Here is a 26113-nt window from a genome sequence, read left to right as displayed (position 1 = left end):
AAAGGAACAACTACGGTTTGCCAAGGAGTATCTGGACAAATCACAATTCTACAGAGAAATGGTTACTGGACAGAAGGAACAAAAATAGACCTTTCTGGCAGATTGTTATGCACATTGGTTTGTTTTTTGGGGAGGGGTGTGCAGGGGGTAATTGCAGTTGCAACTGGAGTGACATAAAGTCCATGTCCATGTTCGTGTCTTAAGAGCCAGGACATTTAAGTTTTCCAGACAAGATTCTAAACATAAAAAAGGGAAGAAATAAATATAGTGCCTTTACAATAAATAAAAAATACAAAAAAATATATAATTTATAACAGAATAAAATTTCATTCACTTTGACCTTCACTGCTAGCTTCTATGCAAAAGCAGCAGAGTGCACGAGCCGTTGCCACAACATTGTACGTTTGAGTACAAAGATAACTTGTTACATTGCTCTTTGCTACCCCTGGGAAATTGTAAATTCAGAGGACAGCTTGGGGACACACGTTGACTCGATGTATTTTAATTGCTCCTCTGATTCACAATGACAGGTGACCGCCATAAATGACAATGTACATTGTGTTTGATCGGAAGAAAAGTTGTGAATCACACCACATAATATACACACACAATAATGTAAAAAAGGATTCTGGTATTTTCAAATATGAGAGCTCATGTGTCAGAGCAACTAATGGAGAAAAATGGCAACCAGGAAGTGAAATCCACACTGAACATTTGCAACATCGGCTGCTTTCCGTTTCAGGACCACCTTTGCATCTTTAAATGCTTGAATTTGATAACCTTTGTAATAAAACTAAATTGATGTCAGTCTTAGCCTGTATCCAGACTTTAGCACTTGTTGCCTTCCACCCAAGGTCTCATACCCAGCTGTCACCAGTACTTCTAAGTTTGAGTTTTATAATGAGCACATAAAAGAAGGTGTGAAGCACCTTGTCTCACTTGAGTGTGAAACACAAGCCCATGAAGCTATTAATAGTATTTGTTCTTTACAATTGTGAAATGTGGCTTTCAAGGGGGTGTTGAATTCAGGTGGAGGCTCACTGGACTTGATCTTTCTTTTGTCTTGTCTTTTCCTTCCCCCTTCCTTAGTCCACGGACCTCGGTGTGGACTCAAGATATCTGTCGAGGAAATGCAGACCAGGAGAAGCAAACGTATGGTTAAGGTAATTCAATTAAAAGATCATTTTGCTAGGATGATCATGTGGAATATTTGATGTTATTTTGACCAAATTTGTTCTTTCAAGTCCGTATCTCTTCCTTTCAGCACTCTTGAGAAGATGATGATCCAAACAGACAAAGATAATCACCAGTGATCTAAAGGTTAGTTGTTTTAGTTTGTTATAGCTTTTATTCAGAAAACTAAACAGAAATCAACCATGAACTCATTAGTGTTTTCACATCTCGCAACTAATCAAGTTAGCAAGTGCCCTCTACTGATTGAATTTTGCAACATCAACTGAATTTTCATTAAATGTTCAGAGATTAAATGTTTTACACCAGAAAAATATAGTTTGGCATCAAAATATGGTGTATAATGATCTTTTTAGTTGTAATTGTTAAAGATGTGTTCTCGTGCAACTTTGTATTATTCATACCTAGGGGGTGTAAATTGGGGGAAAAAAAGAGGCAAAAGATCTTTTAGTTTTGTATCTTAATTCAATAGTTTTCATCAATACATTGCAGAAGAATATATATATTTTTAAATATGCAAGTTTTCAAAAACATTTTCATGTATTTCCTTTAAGGCTATGGTATATTAATACTGTATTTTAATGAAACCTCAAGATGGCACTCTTGGAATAAAAGTAGGGTAAATGTTTACTGGATATAATGTTCATATTTGATTTGATTTGATTATTTCAGCAAGTACATAAATCAATATTCCAATTTCGTCTTAAATTATGTTGTACATGAAAATGGAGGCAAGTTGACGTATAGACCAACACAAAATGGCAAAATATTAAATTGAGAGAAATGATACATGGTTTTAATTAAATCTCTCATTAAAATATTTTGTGAAATGACTTCACCAGTGTAATTAAATGCTCATAGTCAACACTTAAATTCCATCCAAGCAGTTAGCTGACCAATCCAAATTATTCCTTGCTGATATGGTGGCATCACTAAAATTTTCATTTTTATTTAACTTTTATTTAACCAAGTAGGTCAGTTAAACATGATATCCATTAATTGTAAACTCTGTAAATAAAAAAACAACAAGATCTTTTAGATGCACACTCCAATTTATTCTACTGACCAAAAACATGCTTATGGAGACAATTACATAACATTTAAAACATCAGAAACAAAACAGCAGAAGATCCATCATGCGGTTGGGGTCACTCTCGATCAAAAGCTTTCTGTAAAAACAAAGAGACAAGAATGAGAAGATGGGTCACTTAGAGTATAACTTAAATCTACTAACCTTTGAGCCAGCATCCCGACTCTTGGCACGTAACTTGTTGACTTGAGACTCGGCGATGTCAGCTCTCTCCTCAGCTTCATCAAGCTCATGTTGAATCTTACGGAACTTGGTGAGGTTGATGTTGGCTTGTTCCTCCTAGAAAATATGACAAGATTATACTCATAATTGTGTTTCTTCTGTTTAAATTGTCTTTTAATTTTGTTAAAACTGTCTTTGTTGTACTTACTGCATCCTCAGTTGTTCTCTTGTAGGCTTTGATCTTAAGTTGAAGCTTATCCACCAGATCTTGAAGACGCACTAGATTCTTTTTGTCTTCTTCTGTCTGTTTAGACACACAGTATTTTTATTCATATTCAGATTTATTTACTTGACAACTTTCAAAATGTTTGGTTAGTTACCTGGTATGTAAGTTCTTTAATGCGTCTTTCATACTTCCTAACACCCTTGACAGCCTCATTAGCCTTTTTCTGTTCAATGTCCACCTCATTTTCAAGTTCCTTTACCTACAAAATGGAATCATCATAAAACTAAATCATCTCTGAATTTCCTGACATTTGAAAGAATCCAGATATTGAGGTAATAATTGTCACCAAGTTGTGTGGCATACTCACCCGAGTCTCAAGCTTCTGGATTTGCTTTTTCCCTCCCTTCATTGCAATTTGTTCAGCTTCATCCAGTCGGTGCTGAAGGTCTTTGATGGTTTGCTCCATGTTCTTCTTCATACGCTCCAGGTGAGCACTGGTGTCCTGCTCTTTCTTCAGCTCTTCTGCCATCATGGCCGCATCGGTGATGGCCTTCTTGGCCTTCTCCTCAGCATTCCTGCATTCCTGGACGGCATCTTCTACTTCCGTCTGAAGCTGGGTGGTATCTGCTTCCAATTTTTTCTTTTGGTTTATCAGAGCAGTATTCTAAATCAACAAAAAAATATATAAAAGTAATTATTTAGTAGCGAAAAGAAAGGTGGTAGATTTGTTGATGTCACATGTTGCTCTCACTTGTGAGTGCAGCAGCTGCACCCTTTCGCTAACGTCCAGCAACTCTTGCTCAGCAAGTTTGCGACTTCTCTCAGCTTGCTCGAGAGCAGCCCTCAGTTCCTCCAGCTCGGTCTGCATCAGGTTGTTCCGTCTCTCCACAATGGCAATGTTCTCTTTAAGATCATCATTGGCACGAAGAGACTCATCAAGTTGGAGTTGGGAATCCTTGAAAATAGAAACCCAAATGTTAAAGTGTGTTTTTGAAGGGGAGTCTGGAGGGCTGTTTCTTCATTCAGTTCAAACCTTCAGATGCGCATGGACAGATTTGAGTTGCTTCTGAGCCTCGGCTGCCTGCCGGTTGGCTTGACTTAGTTGGATCTCCATTTCATTGAGGTCTCCCTCCATCTTCTTCTTCAAACGAAGGGCCTCGTTCCTGCTTCGGGTCTCAGCCTCAAGGGTGTTTTGAAGGTTGTCCACGACCCTCTGTTGGTTTCTCTTTGCTTGCTCCAGCTCTTCATCTTTTTCAGCCAGCTTGCGCTCAATTTCAGCCTTCACTTGAGTGAATTCAAGCTGGACCCTGAGAATTTTTCCTTCCTCATGCTCCAATGTGGCCTATAAAGATCAAATATTGTGGTGTTGCTGCACCTGCTTAATCTATTCATGATGCATTTAAAAAAAAATGTACACAGCCTACCTCTGCTTCTTCCAGAGCAGTTTGGATGTCAGACTTCTCCTGTTCCAACTGCTTTCGAATCTTCTCAAGCTCATGGATGCTCTTTCCACCCTCACTGATTTGTTCAGTGAGGTCAGATATTTCCTCTTTGCATTGAAAAGAAATAAACTGTACATGAATATTTTCTGAAAATAAACAATTTGAAGTACAGAATTTGTGTTAACTGACCTTGCAAGTTCTTATTTTCTCTCTTCAGAGTCTCTAGGTTCTCGAGGGATTCTTCGTAGGAGTTCTTAAGTTTGAAAAGCTCTGTGCTCAGAGATCTTGCATCCTTTTGAGAACTTTCTAACTCTGTTTGAGACTCTTCGTACTTCTGTTTCCACTCTGCCAAGACCTGAAAGATCATGTTTGAGTTATGTGTTCATTCAAGGCATGCAAATATCATCTTTTTGAGATTTTAGTCATGTTAAAATGCTTATTAAAATTAGCATTTTACTCTTGTTAAAATTCCTCTGATAGCACATCTTGCTTTGGTACCTTGTCAAAGTTTCTTTGCTTCTTGTCCAGAGCAGCAGCAGCAGCATTTGATCTCTCCACATCCACCATGAGGTCTTCAATCTCATTTTGCAGTCGGTGTTTTGTTTTCTCCAGAGAGGAACATTTGGCATTCACTGCTTCTACAGCTTCCTCGGCATCCTGCAGACGCTGGGCCAGCTTCTTCCTGCATTATGATAATTTATTTTTATTTTGCTATGAAAAATGTTAATGTATATTTTTTCTTACTTAGCCTCCTCCAGTTCTTCAGTTTTCTGGATGGCATCAGTTTCATACTTGGTCCTCCACTGAGCCACCTCAGAGTTGGCCTTGGACATGCCGCGCTGCAGTTCAGCCTTGGCCTCTTGTTCCTCCTCATACTGCTCTCTGAGCAGGTCACAGTCGTGGCGAGAAGACTGCACAGCATGGGCTAATGCGTTCTTGGCCTAAAATGAAATACGTACACTTGGCTGTGCTTCACGTAATGTATATTATTATTCTCATCACAAAGCTACCTTGACTTCCTCTTCCAGTTGCCTTTTAAGGTCTTCAATTTGCTGAGTGTAGGACTGCTTTCCTCTAGTAAGTTGTGACACCAAGGAATCCTTCTCCTCAAGTTGCCTCGCAAGTTCACCTAATTTTCACAGAGCAATGATTCGTGTTTTTGTCAGTACATTTAATAGAAAATGAATTCAACAAACAATACCATTTTCAGTTTGAAGTTTGGCTTTGTGCATGGTGAAGTCATTGATGGTACGCTGTCCCTCTTCTGCTTTTGATTTATATTCACTCATCTGGTCTTCCAGAGACCTGCACATTTTCTCCAAATGACTCTGAAAACAACAGATTACAGAAAAAGGAATTGAAATAGGTGATTCAAAGTGAGCAAAACAACAATGGCTAACCTGTCATATTAATTACAGTACCTTAGACTTGACAATGTGTTCCATATTGGAGACGACATCATCCAATTCCAGTCTGAGTTCGCTCTTCTCCTTCTCCAGTTTCTGCTTGACTCTCTGTAGGTTGTCAATCTGCTCCCCCAAGTCAGCCACACTGTCAGCTTGTTTCTTTCTCAGAGTGGCCGCAGTAGCTTCATGTTGCAGCGTGGCCTCTTCCAGGTCTCGGCGGAGTTTCTGGAACTCAGCCTCCCTCTTCTTGTTCATCTCAATCTGGGCAGATGTTGCTCCACCAGCCTCCTCCAGTCTCTCACTGATCTCCTCCAGCTCTCTGGCCAAGTCTGCCCTCTGCTTTTCCACCTTGGCTCGAGCAGCTCGCTCTGCATCCAGCTCTTCCTCCAGCTCTTCTATGCGGGCCTATATGCATGTGAAGTCAAGTGCCAAACCGGATGTTTAAGCTCAAGACCCAAAATATGATTGAGTTGTTCAGCAGACAACAGATTTTAATTCATACAACAACAAATATTGATCAAAAGGCCAATTGTACCTGCAACTCCTTCAATTTTTTCTGGAGCTGTGAACTCATGGCTTGCTCATCCTCTATTTTGCTGAGAAATTGATTAATTTCGAAATCTTTCCTGTGAGTGGACGTAAACATATTTCCGTCACAATATTTAAAACATAATTGTGTGTGTGGTTTTTTTTTAAAATCTGGAACCTCTTACTTTTTCAGCCTCTCTTCGAGTTGTTGCTTGTCATTTTCTAGGTCCATAAGACTCTCTTGAGTTAATTTTAAGTCCCCTTCAAGCTTTCGCTTTGCCCTTTCAAGGTCCATTCGCACTTTCTTCTCTTGCTCCAGGGATCCTTCCAGCTGTTGGCAAGTATTCACAATTAATTTGATTAGTTAGCACTGATTATTGAATTACATTTCATGTTGAATCTCACATCATCCACTTGCTGCTCTAGTTTCGACTTGGCCTTGGTAAGAGTGTTGACTTTGTCTTCTTCACTCTGAAGGTCATCCAGTGTTTGTTGATGAGCTTCTTGCAAGGCTTTCTTCTCTTTGGTCAGCTTGGCGATGATTTCATCCAAAGCAGCCATTTCCTCAGTCAGGTTCTTCACCTGTTCATAGAAATATATTTTTAGTTGATTCATGATAGTCTTCAGGACATGGACTGTCGAGGTTGTACCTTGTTTTCAGTGGCATGTTTCTCCTTCTCCACTTTAGCAAGGGTTAATTCTAAGTCATCAATGTCCTTCTTGAGCTCAGAGGACTCATCTTCCAATTTTCGCTTCTTGGATGTTAGATCGGCATTCATCTCCTCCTCATCTTCTAGTCTTTCTAATAGTTCTTTAATTTTTGCCTCCAGCTGAATCTTGCTCTTAATCAGCCCCTCACATCTTTCTTCAGCATCACAAAGATTATCTTGCTCCTTTTACAAAAGACACAGAATTGATTAGTTTGAACACTTTGCACATTAATTCTAAATCTGTTATTTTGATGATAGATTTTGAACATACAGCTTGAACTTGTATCTGTAGGTCATTTTTCTCTTGGAGAAGTGAGACCATTTTCTCTTCCAGTTCTTTTTTCCGTGCTTCTGATTTTGCAAAAGCCTCTTTTAATTTGGTAAATTCTTCCTTCATGTTGGCCATTTCCTTCTCAGTCTCTGCTGACTTCAGAAGGGGTTTGATCTTAAAGAACATCTTCATCCAGGGCCAATTTTTCACCCCCATGAAGGCACGGATATTCCATTGGATAACAAGTAGTGCATCCCTGTGACAATGATTTATTACGATATGGCAGACAGAGCAATCAAAGTGGTTTTGTTCTGAATCACTCATCTCAGTCATCTATCTGTTTAAATATACCCATGCAGATGGAAACTTTGTCAGACCTGAATAGCACATACCTGCGTTCAACAATTTTCTGGAATTCAATTCTTGCCAGAACACCACGTGACCTTGCCTGGATTCGGGTAATTATCAGAGCTAATCGATCATCTCGCATCTCTTCAAGCAAACCAAGGAGCCCTGCTTTGAAGAACACCTAATAAAAATAAAACATAAAAACATCTGCAGTTTTATTATGTGTATGCCACGAGTAAACTTAAATTTTACCTTGGTGTGCCCCAGTTTGTACTGGTTATGATCGATGTCCAAAGAGCCTAACAATTTCTCAGCTGCTTTCTTGTTATCAATGAACTGTCCCTCTGGGATAGAACTCGGGTTTAGGATGCGGTACCTTAAAAGAAATGGAGTCTAAGTTAAAATGACTGACTTATATATTTTGCGTGAATGTGTCTGCAAAGAGTATTACATTTATGAGAATGGATGAAGCCATTATGTAGACTCTTTATTTTGCTATTAACAATACCTCTGTTTGAAATCTCCATAGAGGATCCTGTTGGGGAAGCCCTTCCTGCAGATTCGGATGCCTTCCAGCACACCGTTACAACGCAGCTGGTGCATCACCAGAGGGTTCTCCATGGCTCCAGGAGTCTTGGTCTCATTGGGGATGATGCAACGTACAAAGTGCGGGTGAGTAGACCTCAGGTTGGTCATCAGCTTGTTCAGATTCTCCTATGAGTTCAGAAAACATATTGTCATCAATTGTTATTGGAATTTAAAATACTGCACAAAGTAGATTGTAAGATTATCTTACCCTATGTAAGGCAGAAACTGTTTGAAAGGATGAACCTTTCTTCTTGGTACCTTTACCCTTAGTGGCAGGTTCTTGAGGGGAATAAGATATGATGGTGTTATTGATCATTTTATTTGAGATAAAATGATCCAATCCACTGAACAACAAGTTTACAAACCGGAGTCCGATCCTGCATAATTTGCAAAGAGGAAAGCCAGCATCTTAACGGTTGATTTCTGGTAAAGCCCAACAACAGTTTCATTTAGAGGATCCTTGTTCTTCACCAGCCAGTTGTTGATATTGTAGTCAACAGTGCCAGCATAGTGCATCAGAGCAAAGTGGGCCTCTGGTTTCCCTTTGACTATTCTGGGTTTCTGGAAGTTGCTGGATTTCCCTAGGTGGTTGTCGTAGAGCTTAGCTTTAAAGGTTGCATCGCTGGCTTTGGGGAACATGCACTCCTCTTCAAGGATGGACATGATACCCATGGGCTGAGGAGAACATGACATTTTAGATTTCAATGTTATGTTTGATCAGTTATAGCCTCTCAGAAAAGTGTCTCTCACCTTTTCAATCAGGTCAATACAGGCCTGCAAATCCATACCAAAATCTATAAAGGTCCATTCAATGCCTTCTTTTTTGTATTCTTCTTGCTCCAGCACAAACATGTGATGGTTGAAAAACTGTTGCAGTTTTTCATTGGTGAAGTTGATACAAAGCTGCTCGAATGTGTTGAACTGAAATAGAAAGCGATTAAAAATTTAACCAGATGTCATCTTTATACAAAGCAATACAAGACAAAGCTCACATCAAAGATTTCAAATCCAGCAATATCCAGAACTCCAATGAAGTACTGGCGAGGCTGCTTGGTGTCCAGCGACTGGTTAATCCTCATCACCATCCACAGAAACATTTTTTCATACACTGACTTGGACAGTGCACCAACAGCATAGTACACCTAAAAGTAAAGTAAGAATTTATCTTGAAAGTAAGATTTAAAAAAAACAAAACAAGACAAAAAACACTTTACCTGGGCGACATTTTGTCCCTTAGTGACCCACTCGTTTCCTACTTTAACTCTTGGATGACAGAGACCTTTGATGAGGTCAGCAGAATTCAGGCCCATTAGATAAGCAACTTTGTCAGCATCTGGGTCAGAGAATTTAATGGTCATCAACAAAGCAGCCAAGTGCCTCACAATGCTGAACTTTTTTTTCTGTTGTATCACTTTATGAGATTTTTTTTTTTACTAATACGCTCACCTTCAGTGCCATCAGCCTCTGCCTGCTCTTCTCGTTGCTTCTGTTTAAACTTCATGTTACCATAATGCATAATGGCACCTGTTAGCTTATAAATGCTGTTCTTCTCTTCTTGGGTGAAGCCCAGCACATCAAATGCATCCTGGTGAGCAGAGAAGAAAAGGGCTGTGATTTTTTTCTGCTTATTTGGTCTCATACTGTGAATTTAAAAATTCAGCCCACATCAGTGGCCATGAGTTCCTCAGCATCATTGATGGAAGCGACAGTTGTCTCTCCTTGGGAGATGAATGCATAGTCGTAGGGGTTGTTGGTGATGAGCAACATTTCTAAAATGATATCGCACAGAAACCATCATATTTGTTTCAGTGCTCCTATAATAATGTCAAACTGTTTTAGTCTCTGTAATTTGTTACTTACCCAGAAGTTCAGGTTTCACCTGAGACAAGATCTGGTAGAAAATATGGTAGTCTCTTTCAGCTTTGAGTTGGTAGGTCACACGAGACTTTTCCAAAAGGTCTAATAATAATAATAATAATAATAACTAAGTGTTATTGTGATGCAGTAATTTGTCGTTGTAAATTGTTCCACTCACAAGTTTCGATATCCGCAGAGGCCAGCTTTCCTCGGTTGTCAAAATGAATTCGGATGAATTTACCCTACATCAAAAAGAACCATTAAGTCTCTTGTTTTGAGAAATGACATTGCATAACCACTCACAAATCTGGACGAGTTGTCATTTCGGATGGTCTTGGCATTTCCAAAAGCTTCCAGAGCCGGGTTTGCCTGGATGATTTGATCCTCCAGGGTACCCTAAGTTATCAGATAAGACGAGTCCCTTGTTATCCATAAATCAAGTCAGACATTGTTTCATAACTATATATAGTTCATTTACACAACACATGTGAATTCAGTGAAATTAAAAAAAGAACATGTCACACAAACCTTCTTCTCAGCAGCTGCATCTTTCTTTCCACTTGGAGCCGCGGCAATGCTGGCAAAGTATTGTATTACTCTCTTGGTGTTGACAGTCTTTCCAGCACCGGATTCTCCACTGAGTTCAATCGTGACATCATCAGTTAAAAAAAAAAAAAAAAAAAGACATCGAAACCTTTTTAACTAGTACTTAAGAAATGCATTTTCTGTGACTTACGTGATAAGAATGGACTGGTTTTCCCTGTCTGTAAATCAAAAAGCTTCCTTTCATTCATGGCTTTTACATTAGTGCTTGAAATGTAGATTTTGTACCTGCCAGCATGTACTGGTAGGCGTTGTCAGAGATGGAGAAGATGTGAGGAGGAGCTTCACTCCTCTTCTTTCCTCTGTAGGCAACAACCACTTCTTGGTTGTAGACTGGCAGCGCCTTGTAGGGGTTGACAGTCACACAGAACAGCCCGGAGTAGGTCTAACAAAAAAACAACTTTTAAATTGCGTGACATCAAGAAATGACAGGAAAATGAATATGATTATCTTACATAGATCATCCATGCCGCGTAACGCTCTTTGAGGTTAAACAACACAGCGGGCTCATGAAGGAATGTGAACATGGCCATGTCTTCAATTTTATCAAACTTTGGCGGGTTCTGAGGATGTACGTCAATCTCCTTCACTGTCACAGTCTGGAGACAGATAAGTGTAAATTCAGATGTAATACCAAAACCTGTGATACTTAAATGACTTTGAAGGAAATACCTTTCCAAACTCTGTCTCAGCAGTGACCTTGTCGCCATCTCGACTCTTAATAGATGCCTTGACGAACTCAACCTCCGGGTCAGGAACAAAACATTCCTTCTTCATGTCAAATAAACGAGTCTGAGCCTCCAAGCGCTCCTTGTCTGACTTTCTCAAATAAGGAGCAGCCGACCCAAACTCTCTCATAGCAGCGTCGCCCATTTCAACCTGTTTAACATTAATATGGGTATAAATAATACAATATGTATAGATATTATGTTTAATTCAACAAATATATACAAACTATGTCATGATCATCAGAATTTGTCAATTTAAAAGTAATCACACACTATTCCTTAAGAAGTGAGATTCAAATCAAATAAATACAACACACATGCCCAAAAGTTTCAGTTACTTATTTGATTGCTAAACTTTACATAGTATCAATAATGTTTAATGTAAAATATATGTTAAAAGAGATTAAAATAAATCACCCTTACCTTGGGTGCTTTGCTTGAAGACAGGAATTGTGTTTAATATAACAACCTAATGAACAAAACCAACCAACTAATGTTATGAAGAGCACAGTAATATGTGAAGAATATTAGTACTAGGTAAGATTCTTCGCTTACCTGTTGGATAAGTGAAGCGAGGAGGCATGTACTGTACTTTACAGCTGTCACCCCTGCGCTAATAAAGGTTGTTTGTCTGCCAAATATGGGATACAATTTTGGAGAAAGGTTGCACAATATAAAAAGCTTTCTCTTAATTGGGCGGGATGCTCTGCTGCTATTCGTTGCTTTCACTGGGGAGGGAGAGAGGTGAGGTGGCAATCATAGACCGGCTTGACATCATTTACTGCATTAACAGAACACGACAGAAATATATTCATAGGTGACATCCTACGTGGCACCATCAAGACTATGATACTCTACGTAGGTGTGGCATAAAATTATTAAACAACACAATCTGGGTTTACTTATTTATACAAGTCAAGTCAAGTCAAGTTTATTTGTATAGCCCTAAATCACAAGCAGTCTCAAAGGGCTTCACATAGACAAAAATTGACAATTATTCTCAAAGCATCCCCTGATCTTAAGCTCCCAAAAGGGCAAGGAAAAACTAAAAAAAAACCTGCCAGGGGAAAATGAGATATGTACGGTATGTTTAATCCAATAACGCAGCAAAACTATAACAAAGCTCAAGACAGCCATCTTTAATTCTGTTACAAATCCAGTCAAAAACTGAATTAGCCCAATTTATGCATCAGACAAGCGCTGGTAAATCAGATACATTGATTGATTTAATGCTTAATTAAATTAATTCATTTTTGTTTGAGGTGGTTGCCATTTTGGAATTTATCTTTTTTTTTTATTTTTATTATTGAATCCAAGATCTTCCAGGAAATGACATTTCAAACATTCAGCTGGGGTCGCCTCATCCAAAACGTTTACTGAAAGATCAGTCACGAAGGTGGTAGCAACACATTTGTGACACACTTGTGAGACTGAATTGTTGCAGCTGTCGTTGAGTGAGGCCTAAGGTCATGGAGTGACTTCACTCGCACAAGTGCTGATCCCTGAGAGGTGTACACCCTTTATCTCATTCTGTCGTCATAGCATTGTTCTTTTTCCTTTGGCCTTGAGGACAAAGTTAACCGTGTGAAATTCTTGTCTGGATTGTTTGTCCCTGATTGAGAAACAACAGCTGCCAGCTTTCGTGATGGATGAGGGTTAACAGGTGCTCAGAGAATACATCTCATCTTGAAATTGTATTATTAATTTTTGAAATAAGAATAAACTTAAACAATAGCAAGAAATTAAATTAATTATTTTTATTTTTAAACTAAATTAATTCTTATCACACCAGTATTCAGTATTTAGTTATACAAAGCACTAACTCATTTAAGTGCAAATTTTTATTATTAGCTAGATACACCTTAGTCAATCCCTGGTTTTCTCCTTCACTTTTAAAGTTTGTCAGTGCACAGCATAATATCTGGTTGAATTTTTTTTTTTCCTTTGTTGGCCTCATTCTCAGCTGTCTTACACATCTTCACGGCTGATATCTCACCTTCAAACCTCGATTCCCTTCCTACGGCTGTTTGTGCACAGATTTAGACTCCCCCATGAAAGTCATATGTAGAAGACGCTTAAAGGTAACAACAGTCCAAATCTAAGCAGGAAGGGAGAAGCTCTTGAATAGCTGTGTGCATTTTATGTTTAGATTTTAGAAGCAATAGTTCTCCAAAATTGTTACTTAACATTTTGTGCAGACTGGACGCGGCAAGATTAGGATCAACAAGCAGTGGGAGACAAGTCTGATCGCCAACTTTATCTGATCTCTGCCAGGAATGGAACTTCTGCACTATTCCTCACGGTAGAGTAACAGTTACATATTTTGCTTTTTTTCAAGAACTGTACAGTATTTGCATGCAGTGTTCTTTAGATATTTTTTTAACAAGAATATTCTTCATGTCAACTTAATTATCATATTATCTTAGTTGACGTACTTATTTCACCAAATGTAGCCACAAATGGTTTTCTCTAAAACATTCTACAAGACTATAAATTGCACAAATGCCTCAAGATGCACCTGATACTATTTTTTAAATGTATACATTTTCTGGTCATTTTGTAGAAGTTAATTAAAAACAAGCAGCAAATTAAGCAGCAAGCTTGTGTGGCCTGAATTACTTGCACCTTTGCTGTTTTCTACAAATACTGTAATGAAATCAATGCCTTGAGGTGCAGTGCATTTCCACCACACAATTAAATCTCATTGCTTGACTGATAGAAACATTCAAAATACAGCAGTCTTGGAGGGAACAATATTTAAGACTGTATAAAAACAAAAAATAGATTGAGTGTGCAGGTCTATTTCAAAAAAATTGACCCCTTGCGGCTAAATTAGAGCTAAAAAAAATAATGCATGAAAGTGTCTCAATAACAGTCCTTCAGTATAAGTTGCTCTGCACCTGTCCAACATCATTAGATTGTCTCTTCTTGTACTAGTCAAAGTTGTGAGCACAATTCTTGAATTCTTGATTCATGATATTGAATGAAAAGGTCTTTCTGACTTATACTTTATGCCTCCAGGTGCTTGTTGCATTGCCTTAAAATAAAAAAAGATGAAAAAAAAGCAATGAACATCCATTTTATTGCACATTTGCTTTATTCTACAGATATTTTAGAGACTGTTAACTACAGATGAACCCAAAATTGTTGCATGGTTGTCTGTGGGTTTCACTCCTCATCTAGTCCTTTCTGTAATGAAGAATAGACAAAGTAAGACAATTTAGTGACAGATAACAATACAAAATAATAAAGAACGTTTCAAAGCCCTGTAAAAAAAAACAAAAAAAAAACACTTCTCTTGTGAACAGGGGTGCCATAAGGAGGAGAAAAATTATGTCCATGGGGCCCGTGATTGACAGCGGCCCAAGAAAACCCTTCCATCCATTTTAACGTTTGTCCTCATTCGGGTCATGGGTGAGCTGCAACCTTTCCCATCTAACTGAGCGAGAGGCCCAGATTGTATGCCGGCCAATCACAGGGCATTACAAAGCGTTCACACTCCTATTTATAGTGTCTTCAGGTAACCTAATGTTTGGGTTTTTAGAGTGAATAGAAAGCTAGCGTACCCTCAACCCTTGGAAATCTGGAATGCCAAAAATAGAATGTACTGTATTTTCCGCACTATAAGGCGCACCTAAAAACCTCCAATTTTCTCAAAAGCCGACAGTGCGCTTTATAATCCGGTGCGCCTTATATATGGACCAATATTTAGCCAATACAACAGGTATGTCCAGATATATGGTTTTATATATGGACAAAGTTTTAAAATGGGCCATTCATTGAAGGTGCGCCTTATAATCCGGTGCGCCTTATATATGGACAAAGTTTTAAAATGGGCCATTCATTGAAGGTGCGCCTTAAAATCCGGTGCGCCTTATAGTGCGGAAAATACGGTAAGTGAAACCAGGATGGTTTAGACTAAAACATACTTTTAGTTTCCTCCGAAATATCTGATTTAATAAATAAACTCCTCAGTTGTCTTATTACATTAAAGTCCATCGAGAAATATGAGTTGCAATTTTATGAAGACAGACATCCATTACTTTTTGCCTACCAACATAGAAGCATCCTTTACCTTGGCGCCAACATCACGGCTTTTAGCACGCAACTTGTTGACCTGAGATTCAGCAATGTCAGCTCTCTCTTCAGCTTCATCGAGCTCGTGCTGCAGTTTACGGAACTTGCTCATATGAGTATTGGCTTGTTCTTCCTACAGGAATCCATGCAGAAAAACACACAACACAAAATTATATACAATATGATCAATGAATTTTAACTTCATGAGGGTGTTGTTGATTCAGTATGATGTCATTTAATTGTGAATGAGCAGAGGCTTATTGGCCAACATTTTGAAAACAACTTACAGCTTCCTCAGCAGATCTTTTGTATGCTTTGACTTTCAGTTGGAGTTTATCAACCAGATCCTGGAGGCGCACAACATTCTTGCGATCTTCCTCTGTCTGAAATTATGAGAACTAGGTAAGACACTCAATTTCTTTCATTTTAACTTTATATGAAAATTAACATTGAAAGATGTGTGAGGCATCAATGATGGATATTAATGATGGAATATATTTCAGTATTTAAGAAACTGACTGTATAAAGAGCATGCTATTTGAATTCATAATATTTCTGCCACCTGGAAAAAAAGAGAAATCCCACCTGATAGGTGAGTTCCTTGATGCGCCTCTCATACTTGCGCATTCCCTTGATTGCTTCGCTGCTCTTCTTTTGCTCAGACTCCACCTCATTCTCAAGCTCCTTCACCTGAAAGCAAAAATGTATTTTTAGCACTATAACAGGGAACTTGGTGAGTTAGGGTGAATCGCCTCTTTGTTATCACTTTTGCAACTTGGCTGAACTCTCGTGGTTCGAGGAATTCTTACCCTGGCCTCGAGCTTCTGCACCTGCTTCCTCCCCCCCTTCATTGCAATTTGTTCAGCTTCGTCCAAACGATGTTGCAAGTCTTTGATGGTTTGCTCCATATTCTTCTTCATACGCTCCAGGTGAGCACTGGTGTCCTGCTCTTTCTTCAGCTCTTCTGCCATCATGGCGGCATCGGTGATGGCCTTCTTGGCTTTCTCCTCAGCGTTCCTGCATTCCTGAACTGCTTCTTCTACTTCATTCTGAAGCTGGGATGCATCATTTTCAAGTTTCTTCTTCTGATTAATCAGACCGGTGTTCTGTAAAATTGTTTGGAAAGTAAATAAGTGAAAGTCCTCTGTTAACCATTTTGCAAAAAACAATAAAAGTCTCTCACCTGTGAGTGCAGCAGCTGCACCCTTTCACTGACATCCAGCAACTCTTGCTCAGCAAGTTTGCGACTTCTCTCAGTTTGCTCGAGAGCAGCCCTCAGTTCTTCCAGCTCAGCTTGAATGAGATTATTACGTCTCTCCACAATAGCAATGTTCTCTTTGAGATCATCGTTGGCACGGACAGACTCATCCAGCTGAAGTTGGCAATCCTTCATGGGACAACAGCAGTCATAATTAGTAGTCTGTCGCATATTTTGTGAAAATGTGTTGCTCCATGATTACCTTCAGATGTGAATGAACAGATTTGAGTTGCTTCTGAGCCTCAGCTGCCTGCCTGTTGGCTTGACTTAACTGAATCTCCATCTCATTAAGGTCTCCCTCCATCTTCTTCTTCAAACGAAGGGCCTCGTTTCTGCTTCGGCACTCCGCTTCTAGAGAACTCTGCAGAGTTTCGATAGTCCTCTGCATGTTCCTCTTGCACTGCTCCATCTCCTCATCTTTCTCGGCTAGTTTTCGTTCAATTTCAGCTTTGATCTGACTGAACTCAAGCTGGGCTCTCAGAATCTTACCCTCCTCATGCTCCAAGGAAGCCTGGCAGACACAAGAATCCACTGAAGTAATTCACGATTGACATTAATACGGTAATGTGTTGTTCTCGGTAAAATTTCCTAACCTCTGCCTCCTCAAGAGCGGACTGGATCTCACTCTTCTCCTGGTCCAATTGCTTTCTTATTTTCTCCAGCTCATGAATATTCTTTCCACTCTCACCGAGTTGCTCAGTGAGATCAGAAATCTCCTCTGTAGAATATCAAGCACCATGAGGGATAAATATCTACTGTAAACAAAATCCAAGTAGAGCATACCCTGTAAGTTTTTGTTTTCTCTTTTCATGGTCTCCAGATGATCCAGAGACTCTTCATAGGAGTTCTTCAGCTTAAAGAGCTCAGTGCTCAGAGCTCTGGCTTCCTTCTGGGAGCCCTCCAATTCACATTGAGATTCCTCATACTTTTGTTTCCATTCAGACAAGACCTACCAGGAAAGAAAAAAGCCACATTGAGGAGACATTTTAATGAACATACTGCTGACAGCTATGTATTCACCAACATAGTCTTGTATTATGAGCTCTGTTCTTTGTACTAATACCTGGCATATATTGACTGACCATCAAATATTTCTGGTTTCATTCTCATATTTTAAAATACTGTATTTGTGGTGTTCAAGTTTCTCCTGAATCCCAGGTCCTTTTTTCTGTGTAAAACTATCCAGACTTCAACTCTAAGTTCATGTTTTCATTTACTGTCAATGAGCTGTATGGTTAAATAAAATGATGATTGATTACTTTATGGTTAATTTCCTTCCTCATCAAATTATATCCATCAATTCATGGGTCTCTGAGTTCGTTAACTCTCGATTTTAATTTATCGAACTGCCATGAAGACAGACATTCAATTTGTGGTCTGCAATTACTAATGTTGCCTCCGTATGAACACTTCACCTTGTCGAAGTTCCTTTGCTTCTTGTCCAGAGCAGCAGCAGCAGCATTTGATCTCTCCACATCCACCATGAGGTCTTCAATCTCATTCTGCAGTCTGTGTTTTGTTTTCTCCAGAGAGGAACATTTGGCATTCACTGCTTCTACAGCTTCCTCGGCATCCTGCAGACGCTGAGCCAGCTTCTTCCTTTAGAAATCATTTAAACATTATAAAAGTTACTGCTTCCATTGTTAAATTTTTTCATTCAAAACTATTCGATTAATGGCTGCTCATTTATCCAACAAATAAACTTTTTGTTCGTCTTACATTTTAGCTGGAACATAACACAAACAAAAAGCTGATCTGCTAGACACAGTGAAGTCATGGTGAAATGATGAGAGTCACATTTTAGTCTAGGTGGATCAAACGCTTACTTAGCCTCCTCCAGTTCTTCAGTCCTCTGGATGGCATCAGTTTCATACTTGGTCCTCCACTGAGCCACCTCAGCATTGCTCTTGGACATACCACGCTGCAATTCAGCCTTGGCCTCTTGTTCTTCCTCATACTGCTCTCTGAGCAGGTCGCAGTCGTGGCGAGAAGATTGCACAGCATGGGCTAAAGCATTCTTGGCCTGTCAGCAAAATATTTTATAAATATATGGAAAACAATTACGAAATTACAAATCTTCATCTTACTTTGGTTTCCTCTTCCAATTGTCGTTTGAGGTCTTCAATTTGTTGTGTGTAGGACATTTTTCCTCTGGTGAGTTGAGATACCAAAGACTCTTTCTCCTCAAGTTGTCTGGAGAACTCGCCTAGCATTATGGCCACATGTTTCATTAATGTCTGAACATAGTGGTGAAGAACAGTTTTAAATTAAAACCAAAACAACACAATGACATACCATTTTCAGTTTGAAGCTTTGCTTTCTGCATGTTGAAGTCATTGATGCAACGTTGGGCTTCTTCAAATTTGGTCTTGTATTCATTCATCTGATCTTCTACCGTTCTGCATGTCTTCTCAAGAGTTGTCTGCAATTGCAATTTTTATATCAGTACTGTATCACCTTAAACTTGATTCAATTGAAACTTAAGAAAAATGTTCAGCTAACTTTTGTTTTGACAATGTGTTCCATATTGGAGACAACATCATCCAATTCCAGTCTGAGTTCGCTCTTCTCTTTCTCCAATTTCTGCTTGACTCTCTGCAGGTTGTCAATCTGCTCCCCCAAGTCGGCCACACTGTCAGCTTGTTTCTTTCTCAGAGTGGCCGCAGTAGCTTCATGCTGCAGCGTGGCCTCTTCCAGGTCTCGACGAAGTTTCTGGAACTCAGCCTCCCTCTTCTTGTTCATCTCAATCTGGGCAGATGTTGCTCCACCAGCCTCCTCCAGTCTCTCACTGATCTCCTCCAGCTCTCTGGCCAAATCTGCTCTCTGCTTCTCCACCTTGGCTCGAGCGGCTCGCTCTGCCTCGAGCTCTTCTTCCAGCTCCTCAATGCGGGCCTGATCAGACATCATGGGTTAGTAGTTTAGAACATTTCAAATTTCAAACCATTACCTAAACCATTTGTTACCTGAAGCTCTTTCAGTTTCTTTTGAAGCTGAATGCCGATTGCCTGTTCATCTTCTATTCTATTAGTGAGCTGGTTGACTTCAAAGTCCTTCCTGCAATGAAATATTTATCATTAAGTAGTATAGGAAACAAAAGTTTCATTTGTACCTTGGCTATATATTCCTTGAAATAATAATTGTAATGGTATTTACTTTTTGAGCTGCTCTTCCAGTTGCTGCTTGTCATTCTCCAGATCCATGAGGCTTTCCTGGGTCAACTTTAAGTCTCCCTCCAGTTTCCTCTTTGCTCTCTCAAGATCCATTCGAATCTTCCTCTCTTGTTCAAGGCTTCCTTCAAGCTATTAAAAAATGCATCCAAAAACTTTTAGCTCCAAGATAGCAGTAACATGCCTTTCAAATAAATCATACTCAAGCACATACATCATCAACTTGCTGTTCAAGTTTTGACTTGGCCTTGGTCAGAGTGTTGACTTTGTCTTCCTCACTCTGAAGGTCATCCAATGTTTGCTGATGAGCTTCTTGTAAAGCTTTCTTCTCTTTGGTCAACTTGGCAATGACTTCATCCAAAGCTGCCATTTCTTCGACCAGGTTTTTCACCTGGAAATCATCGTGATAATTCATAATTAAGTTATTGTAATTTCTAATCTTTCTTGTAGGACATAATCAAGCAGTTTTCATACCTTGTTCTCAGTGGCGTGCTTCTCTTTCTCCACTTTAGCCAGAGTTAACTCCAAGTCATCAATGTCTTTCTTCAGCTCGGAACACTCGTCTTCTAACTTCCTCTTCTTTGCTGTTAATTCAGCGTTCATCTCCTCCTCATCCTCCAGTCTTTCAGACAACTCTTTGGCCTTTGCCTCCATCTGGATTTTGTGTTTGATCAACCCTTCACATCTTTCTTCAGCATCGGCAAGATTATCTTGCTCCTAATTTACAAACACAATGTCATATATTTATAACTGATATAGATTATTTCTGAAAAGGTGAATGATGATATTAAACTTACAGCCTGGACTTGGAGCTGCAGGTCATTTTTTTCTTGGAGAAGAGAGACCATTTTTTCCTCCAGTTCCTTCCTGCGAGATTCTGACTTTGCATAAGCTTCTTTCAATTTCAGGAATTCTTCCTTCATGTTGGCCATTTCTTTTTCTGCCTCAGCCGATCTCAAAAGAGGTTTGATCTTGAAGAATAGTTTCATCCAAGGCCAATTCTTGACCCCCATAAAGGCACGAATGTTCCACTGGATTACCAATAATGCATCCCTGTCAAAGGTCATCCATTGTTTTAACTTTTTGTTCAAACACAACAAACATTTGCACAAATATTAAAACAATCTGTCATTGTTTAAAAAATGCATTCTGTAGCCCTAACCTCCTCTCAACAATCTTTTGGTATTCCATTCTGGCCAGGAGACCTCTTGACCTAGACTGGATTCCGGTAATGATGAGAGATAAACGATCATCCCTCATCTCCTCGAGTTGCCCAAGGAGACCAGCCTTGAAGAACACCTTTTGAAAAATATAATTCAATGTTACTATCTACTATCTCTTTGGATCCACTTGGAAATGAAATAATACTTCTCAAGGAATTCATTCAAATTTTTGGAAATATATTTGTATCAGTTGTTAGGTTTAATGGTCCCGTATTAACTAACTTTTATTACAAATCTTAGGAAAGAATCAGAATGTTCATTTTTATTATGCTAAAACAAAACAATAATTGTACAATCACATTTTGTATTTTTAATGCTTTAACTCAAATATTAGATAAATGCTACACTGAACAGTTACATTATTTTGACCCATTTGGATTATGTGCATAGATTGAAGATTCAAAAAATATTTTGTAACTCCTTTATAACTTGCCTTTGTGTGTCCAAACTTGTATTGATTGTGGTCAATATCCAAAGACCCAAGAAGTTTTTCTGCACCCTTCTTACTGTCGATAAATTGACCCTCAGGGATAGCAGCAGGATTCAAGATCCGATATCTAAAAACACATGGATCAAATATTTACAAATAATAATCCCTGTAAATTTCCAATGTTGGCGGGGATAAAAGTTATCTGGTGCTACCTCTGTTTGAAATCTCCATAGAGGATCCTGTTGGGGAAGCCCTTCCTACAGATTCGGATGCCCTCCAGCACACCGTTACAACGCAGCTGGTGCATCACCAGAGGGTTCTCCATGGCTCCAGGAGTCTTGGTCTCATTAGGGATGATGCAGCGTACAAAGTGGGGGTGAGTAGACCTCAGGTTGGTCATCAGCTTGTTCAGATTCTCCTGTGAAGGTAGTGACACAATGTTTACAACTAACCTGGGTGATACCTGTGATCAATTTTTCATTGAAAATCAAGTTTCTTGTACGTATACTGACCCTATGCAAGGCCGACACGGTCTGAAAAGATGAACCCTTCTTCTTGCTTCCTTTGGCTTTTCCACCATCTGTTAGTTAATGAGGGACAACTTTGAATATCCTTTTTAGCGACACAAGCAAGAATGGGTGGATTGAGTTCATTTTTTACCTGCGGCTGAATCTGATCCAGCATAATTCGCAAAGAGTAAGGCCAATAATTTGAGGTTAGATTTCTGGAAAAGTCCAACAACAGTCTCATTTAGAGGATCCTTGTTCTTCACCAGCCAGTTGTTGATATTGTAATCAACAGTGCCAGCATAGTGCATCAGAGCAAAGTGGGCCTCTGGTTTCCCTTTGACTATTCTGGGTTTCTGGAAGTTGCCGGATTTCCCTAGGTGGTTGTCGTAGAGCTTAGCTTTAAAGGTTGCATCACTGGCTTTGGGGAACATGCACTCCTCTTCAAGGATGGACATGATACCCATGGGCTGAGGAGAACATGACATTTTAGATTTCAATGTTATGTCTGATCAGTTAGAGCCTCTCAGAAAAGTGTCTCTCACCTTTTCAATCAGGTCAATACAGGCCTGCAAGTCCATTCCAAAATCTATGAAAGTCCATTCAATGCCCTCCTTTTTGTATTCTTCTTGCTCCAGCACAAACATGTGATGGTTGAAAAACTGTTGCAGTTTTTCATTGGTGAAGTTGATACAAAGCTGCTCGAAGGTGTTGAACTGAAAGAGAAAGCGATTAAAAATTTAACCAAATGTCATCTTTATACAAAACAATACAAAACACAGCTCACATCAAAGATCTCAAATCCAGCAATATCCAGAACGCCAATGAAGTACTGGCGAGGTTGCTTGGTGTCCAGAGATTGATTAATACGGATCACCATCCACAGAAACATCTTCTCATACACTGACTTGGCCAGTGCACCAACAGCATAGTAGACCTAGAAAAAAAAAAAAAAAAGTAATGAGTCCACTTATGGTGTGTGATCGTAAACAGCGTACTGTAGTAGAAATCATGTTTTGCAGCAAATCATACAATGGGTAAGCTATAGCGCACAGTCCTAATGCTACATATATCTTGATTTTACTAGACCATAAAATATAATATAATATAAAATATAAAATCAAATCAAAAACATTTGCACCACTTTTGTAATATTTACCTGCTTATCATTTTGTCCCTTGGTGACCCACTCATTTCCCACTTTAACTCTTGGATGACAGAGACCTTTGATGAGGTCAGCAGAATTCAGGCCCATCAGATAAGCAACTTTGTCAGCATCTGAAGAAATTAAGTATGAAAAATCTGAATCTTTTTTTTTCATCTTAATTAACCTGTTTTTGAAATCCAGACAGTCAATTTTACCTTCCGTGCCATCAGCCTCTGCTTGCTCCTCACGCTGCTTGTTCTTGAATTTCATGTTACCATAATGCATGATGGCACCCGTAAGTTTGTAAATGCCATTCTTCTCCTCTTGGGTGAAGCCCAGCACATCAAAGGCATCCTGAGATTAATATGCAGAAGATTTTGATTGCCTGTCTTGATATGATTTTCCTCAAAAAATAGTAATACTGGAAAATGTAACAAGCAGTATGTTTAATTTTCTCACATCAGTGGCCACAAGCTCATCAGCATCATTGATGGAGGCAACAGTTGTTTCTCCTTGGGAGATGAATGCATAGTCGTAGGGGTTGTTGGTGATAAGCATCATTTCTACAAGAGTGGGAAAAAATGTTTACTTTTTGAATCATGCACAGCAAAACAAGCCTTAGTCAGCTGTTTTTATTTACCTAAAAGCTCAGGTTTTTTCTGTGAGAGAATCTGATAGAAGATGTGGTAGTCTCTTTCAGCCTTAAGCTGAAAGGTGACACGGGACTTCTCCAGCAGATCTATAGACGCATGTTGAAAACATAGGTGTGACAATAAATAAAATACATACATATACATATTAGCTGTTGCTATAATCGATTATATGTATGAAGTGTTACCAACATGTCTCAATATCAGCCGATGCAAGCTTTCCACTGGCAGCAAAGTGAATTCGGATGAATTTACCCTGGTTTAAAAAATAAATTGTTAAAATACAACACTTAGAGGACAAATAATTTTATAATATTACTTTTTGTATAGTGAAACTTACAAATCTGGAAGAGTTGTCATTTCTAATGGTCTTGGCATTTCCAAAGGCCTCTAAAGCAGGGTTAGCTTGAATGATTTGATCCTCTAAGGTACCCTGAAAACACAGTAACCTTATGGAATGCAATACTCAAGAAAAAATTATAGATTTACAATTTTGCAAAATTAGGATAGACACCTTTTTCTCAGAGCCTGCTTCTTTCTTCCCACTGCCAGCTGCAATGCTGGCAAAATACTGGATGACTCTCTTGGTGTTGACAGTCTTCCCCGCACCAGATTCTCCACTGTGGAAAAAGCATGTGAAATTACACTGACATTTAATCAACAATGTCTTAAATGATGTCTTCCAAATGATGGCATTATAGATTAAATTCAGGCCTCATTCTGCTAATAACCAACCAAGAACTAAAATCCAACTTACGTGATGAGAATAGACTGATTTTCTCTGTCTGGAAAGGACATACAAGAGGGATTTCAAAACTACGTAAACAATCTCCATAAATTGATATGAGCATAGTCTATAAAAATCTTTAATTACCAGTTAACATGTACTGGTAAGCGTTGTCAGAGATGGAGAAGATGTGAGGAGGAGCTTCACTCCTCTTCTTCCCTCTGTAGGCAACAACCACCTCTTGGTTGTAGACTGGCAGCCACTTGTAAGGGTTGACAGTGACACAAAACAGCCCAGAGTAGGTCTGGCAAAGACAGAAAATAAAGTAAGTCTGCTCTCACTGGCACTTGAAGCTGACATGGTTCACATAGCTTTCAAAGCTCTTAACTCACATAGATCATCCATGCTGCGTAACGCTCTTTGAGGTTAAACAGCACAGCGGGCTCGTGAAGAAAAGTGAACATGGCCATGTCTTCAATTTTATCAAACTTTGGCGGATTCTGAGGGTGCACGTCAACATCCTTCACAGTCACAGTCTGAAGACAAAGAAAATTCAATGATTTTAGCATATTTTCAATACTATAATCAACAAAACCATCATTGCAAGGCCATCAGTGTTCATTTTGTCTTCTATTGTACCAACAGCTATCAGATATTGGTTTGCAACTTAGTGTTTGCCCATCATTAAGGCAAGCCACTCCTTATTTGGATAACAATTTCATTCATTTGTATATTTTTTTTCATTTAAACTGGAGATTATGTTGAAGTAGACAGTGGTAATCCGTATATAGTACATATACTATAAAAGATGATTTGACAGACATAGATTAATATTATTTATGTGCAGCTTGGAATGGGACGATCATCTGCCTCCTGTCTTTTCTTGTTTAGTTTCTCACTAAATAAGTAGCTTTCTTCACCTCTGAGATTTTTGGTCCTGCCAGTATGACTGACCTTCCCCTTTGCAGTTTGAGCGGTGACTTTGTCCCCCTCGCGGCTAGTGATGGAAGCCTTCACGAACTCCTCCTCAGTGTCAGGAACAAAACATTCTTTCTTCATGTCAAATATACGAGTCTGAGCCTCCAGACGCTCCTTGTCTGATTTCCTCAGGTAGGGGGCCGCTGCCCCAAACTCTCTCATGGCGGCGTCACCCATTTTTAAGCTTGCTTAATACAAAAGGAAAGCAAAAATAGAGTTAACCATTGTAATTTCTGCTTAGAAGAAATGTTGGATTTAGATTAATACTTACTTTTTTAATCGCTATAGAGAAGATTGAGGTGCTACGGCCCTGGATGGAAAAATAGAGCGCTGAAAGTGACTTATAATAAATATGATGACAGTCAAATGGTGAAGCCTTACCTTGTGATAGAATGGTGACCTACTGTGGGTTCCACAATCAGTTCCCTTTATAAAGGAAGCCCCCTCCGCCATATATGGAGGATGCTTGTTAGGCCCAAGAATGCTATTGTGTCCGAGTCGGGTTGGTCAGTTTGAGGGTAAATGAAGGGCGGGGTTATTGAATGGCAGAGAGCAATATAGAAATCAGCGGGTCAGAGTCTTATCAGTGTTGGGGTCTCCTGACGAGGCCATATTAGGAGCTCATTGTAGGCTGGTGATTAATCATAGGTATCCTTAAGCAGCCAGGGAAACACGACTCGATCCGTAAATAGACACGAGGAGGAATTCTTTTGTCATCATCCCAACACGCAACTGTTGGCTGGGGGAACAATGGATGTTGGGTAGAAGACCAGCATCCTCAAGACTTTATATGAATGTAG

The 26113-nt window shown here is 39.2% G+C and overlaps 2 protein-coding genes and 1 long non-coding RNA gene across 4 annotated transcripts; 1 reads left to right on the top strand and 2 right to left on the bottom strand.

Annotated features, from left to right (window-relative positions):
- The first annotated feature begins 1036 nt into the window (after positions 1–1036).
- Positions 1037–21012, top strand: LOC148387666 (uncharacterized). 2 transcript variants are annotated; one of them, XR_015862530.1, is made up of 8 exons: positions 1037–1163; positions 1265–1320; positions 7904–8046; positions 13349–13452; positions 14258–14360; positions 14459–14564; positions 15554–15629; positions 20853–21012. It is a non-coding gene; the product is annotated as an uncharacterized LOC148387666 (long non-coding RNA). The 2 variants fall into 2 exon arrangements; XR_015862529.1 differs by lacking the exon at positions 14258–14360.
- On the bottom strand, positions 2225–11783 carry LOC148387667 (myosin-7-like). Its single transcript, XM_088396020.1, has 39 exons — positions 11706–11783; positions 11574–11619; positions 11095–11301; positions 10878–11021; positions 10651–10807; positions 10556–10583; positions 10348–10456; positions 10123–10215; positions 9998–10061; positions 9823–9921; positions 9628–9731; positions 9409–9547; positions 9177–9295; positions 8955–9104; positions 8713–8883; positions 8328–8637; positions 8171–8241; positions 7883–8088; positions 7627–7750; positions 7419–7555; positions 7027–7282; positions 6696–6938; positions 6451–6627; positions 6231–6376; positions 6053–6143; positions 5533–5922; positions 5313–5439; positions 5122–5240; positions 4856–5052; positions 4610–4793; positions 4301–4466; positions 4094–4218; positions 3703–4011; positions 3421–3624; positions 3037–3333; positions 2824–2928; positions 2652–2747; positions 2426–2560; positions 2225–2360 (listed from the first exon to the last, which is right to left on the bottom strand). The coding sequence occupies exons 3-39, from the start codon at positions 11293–11295 to the stop codon at positions 2340–2342; spliced, it is 5814 nt and encodes a 1937-aa protein (XP_088252146.1). The 5' UTR covers positions 11296–11301; positions 11574–11619; positions 11706–11783; the 3' UTR covers positions 2225–2339.
- Positions 14229–25814, bottom strand: LOC148387665 (myosin-7-like). The gene is made up of 39 exons (XM_088396019.1): positions 25695–25814; positions 25585–25623; positions 25290–25501; positions 24728–24871; positions 24483–24639; positions 24366–24393; positions 24123–24228; positions 23949–24041; positions 23801–23864; positions 23599–23697; positions 23418–23521; positions 23174–23312; positions 22971–23089; positions 22599–22748; positions 22357–22527; positions 21966–22281; positions 21818–21885; positions 21518–21723; positions 21309–21432; positions 20815–20951; positions 20450–20705; positions 20127–20369; positions 19867–20043; positions 19639–19784; positions 19449–19539; positions 18988–19377; positions 18781–18907; positions 18573–18691; positions 18312–18508; positions 17901–18084; positions 17269–17434; positions 17079–17203; positions 16688–16996; positions 16411–16614; positions 16037–16333; positions 15813–15917; positions 15515–15610; positions 15226–15360; positions 14229–14339 (listed from the first exon to the last, which is right to left on the bottom strand). Exons 3-39 carry the CDS (start codon positions 25488–25490, stop codon positions 14319–14321), a joined length of 5814 nt encoding a protein of 1937 aa, XP_088252145.1. The 5' UTR covers positions 25491–25501; positions 25585–25623; positions 25695–25814; the 3' UTR covers positions 14229–14318.
- Positions 25815–26113: the final 299 nt, after the last annotated feature.

Source organism: Syngnathus floridae, chromosome 14 (assembly GCF_059516105.1).
Source record: "Syngnathus floridae isolate MCC-2025c chromosome 14, RoL_Sflo_1.0, whole genome shotgun sequence".
NCBI classification, from domain to species: Eukaryota; Metazoa; Chordata; class Actinopteri; order Syngnathiformes; family Syngnathidae; genus Syngnathus; species Syngnathus floridae.
This window is presented reverse-complemented; position numbering and strand designations above follow the sequence as displayed.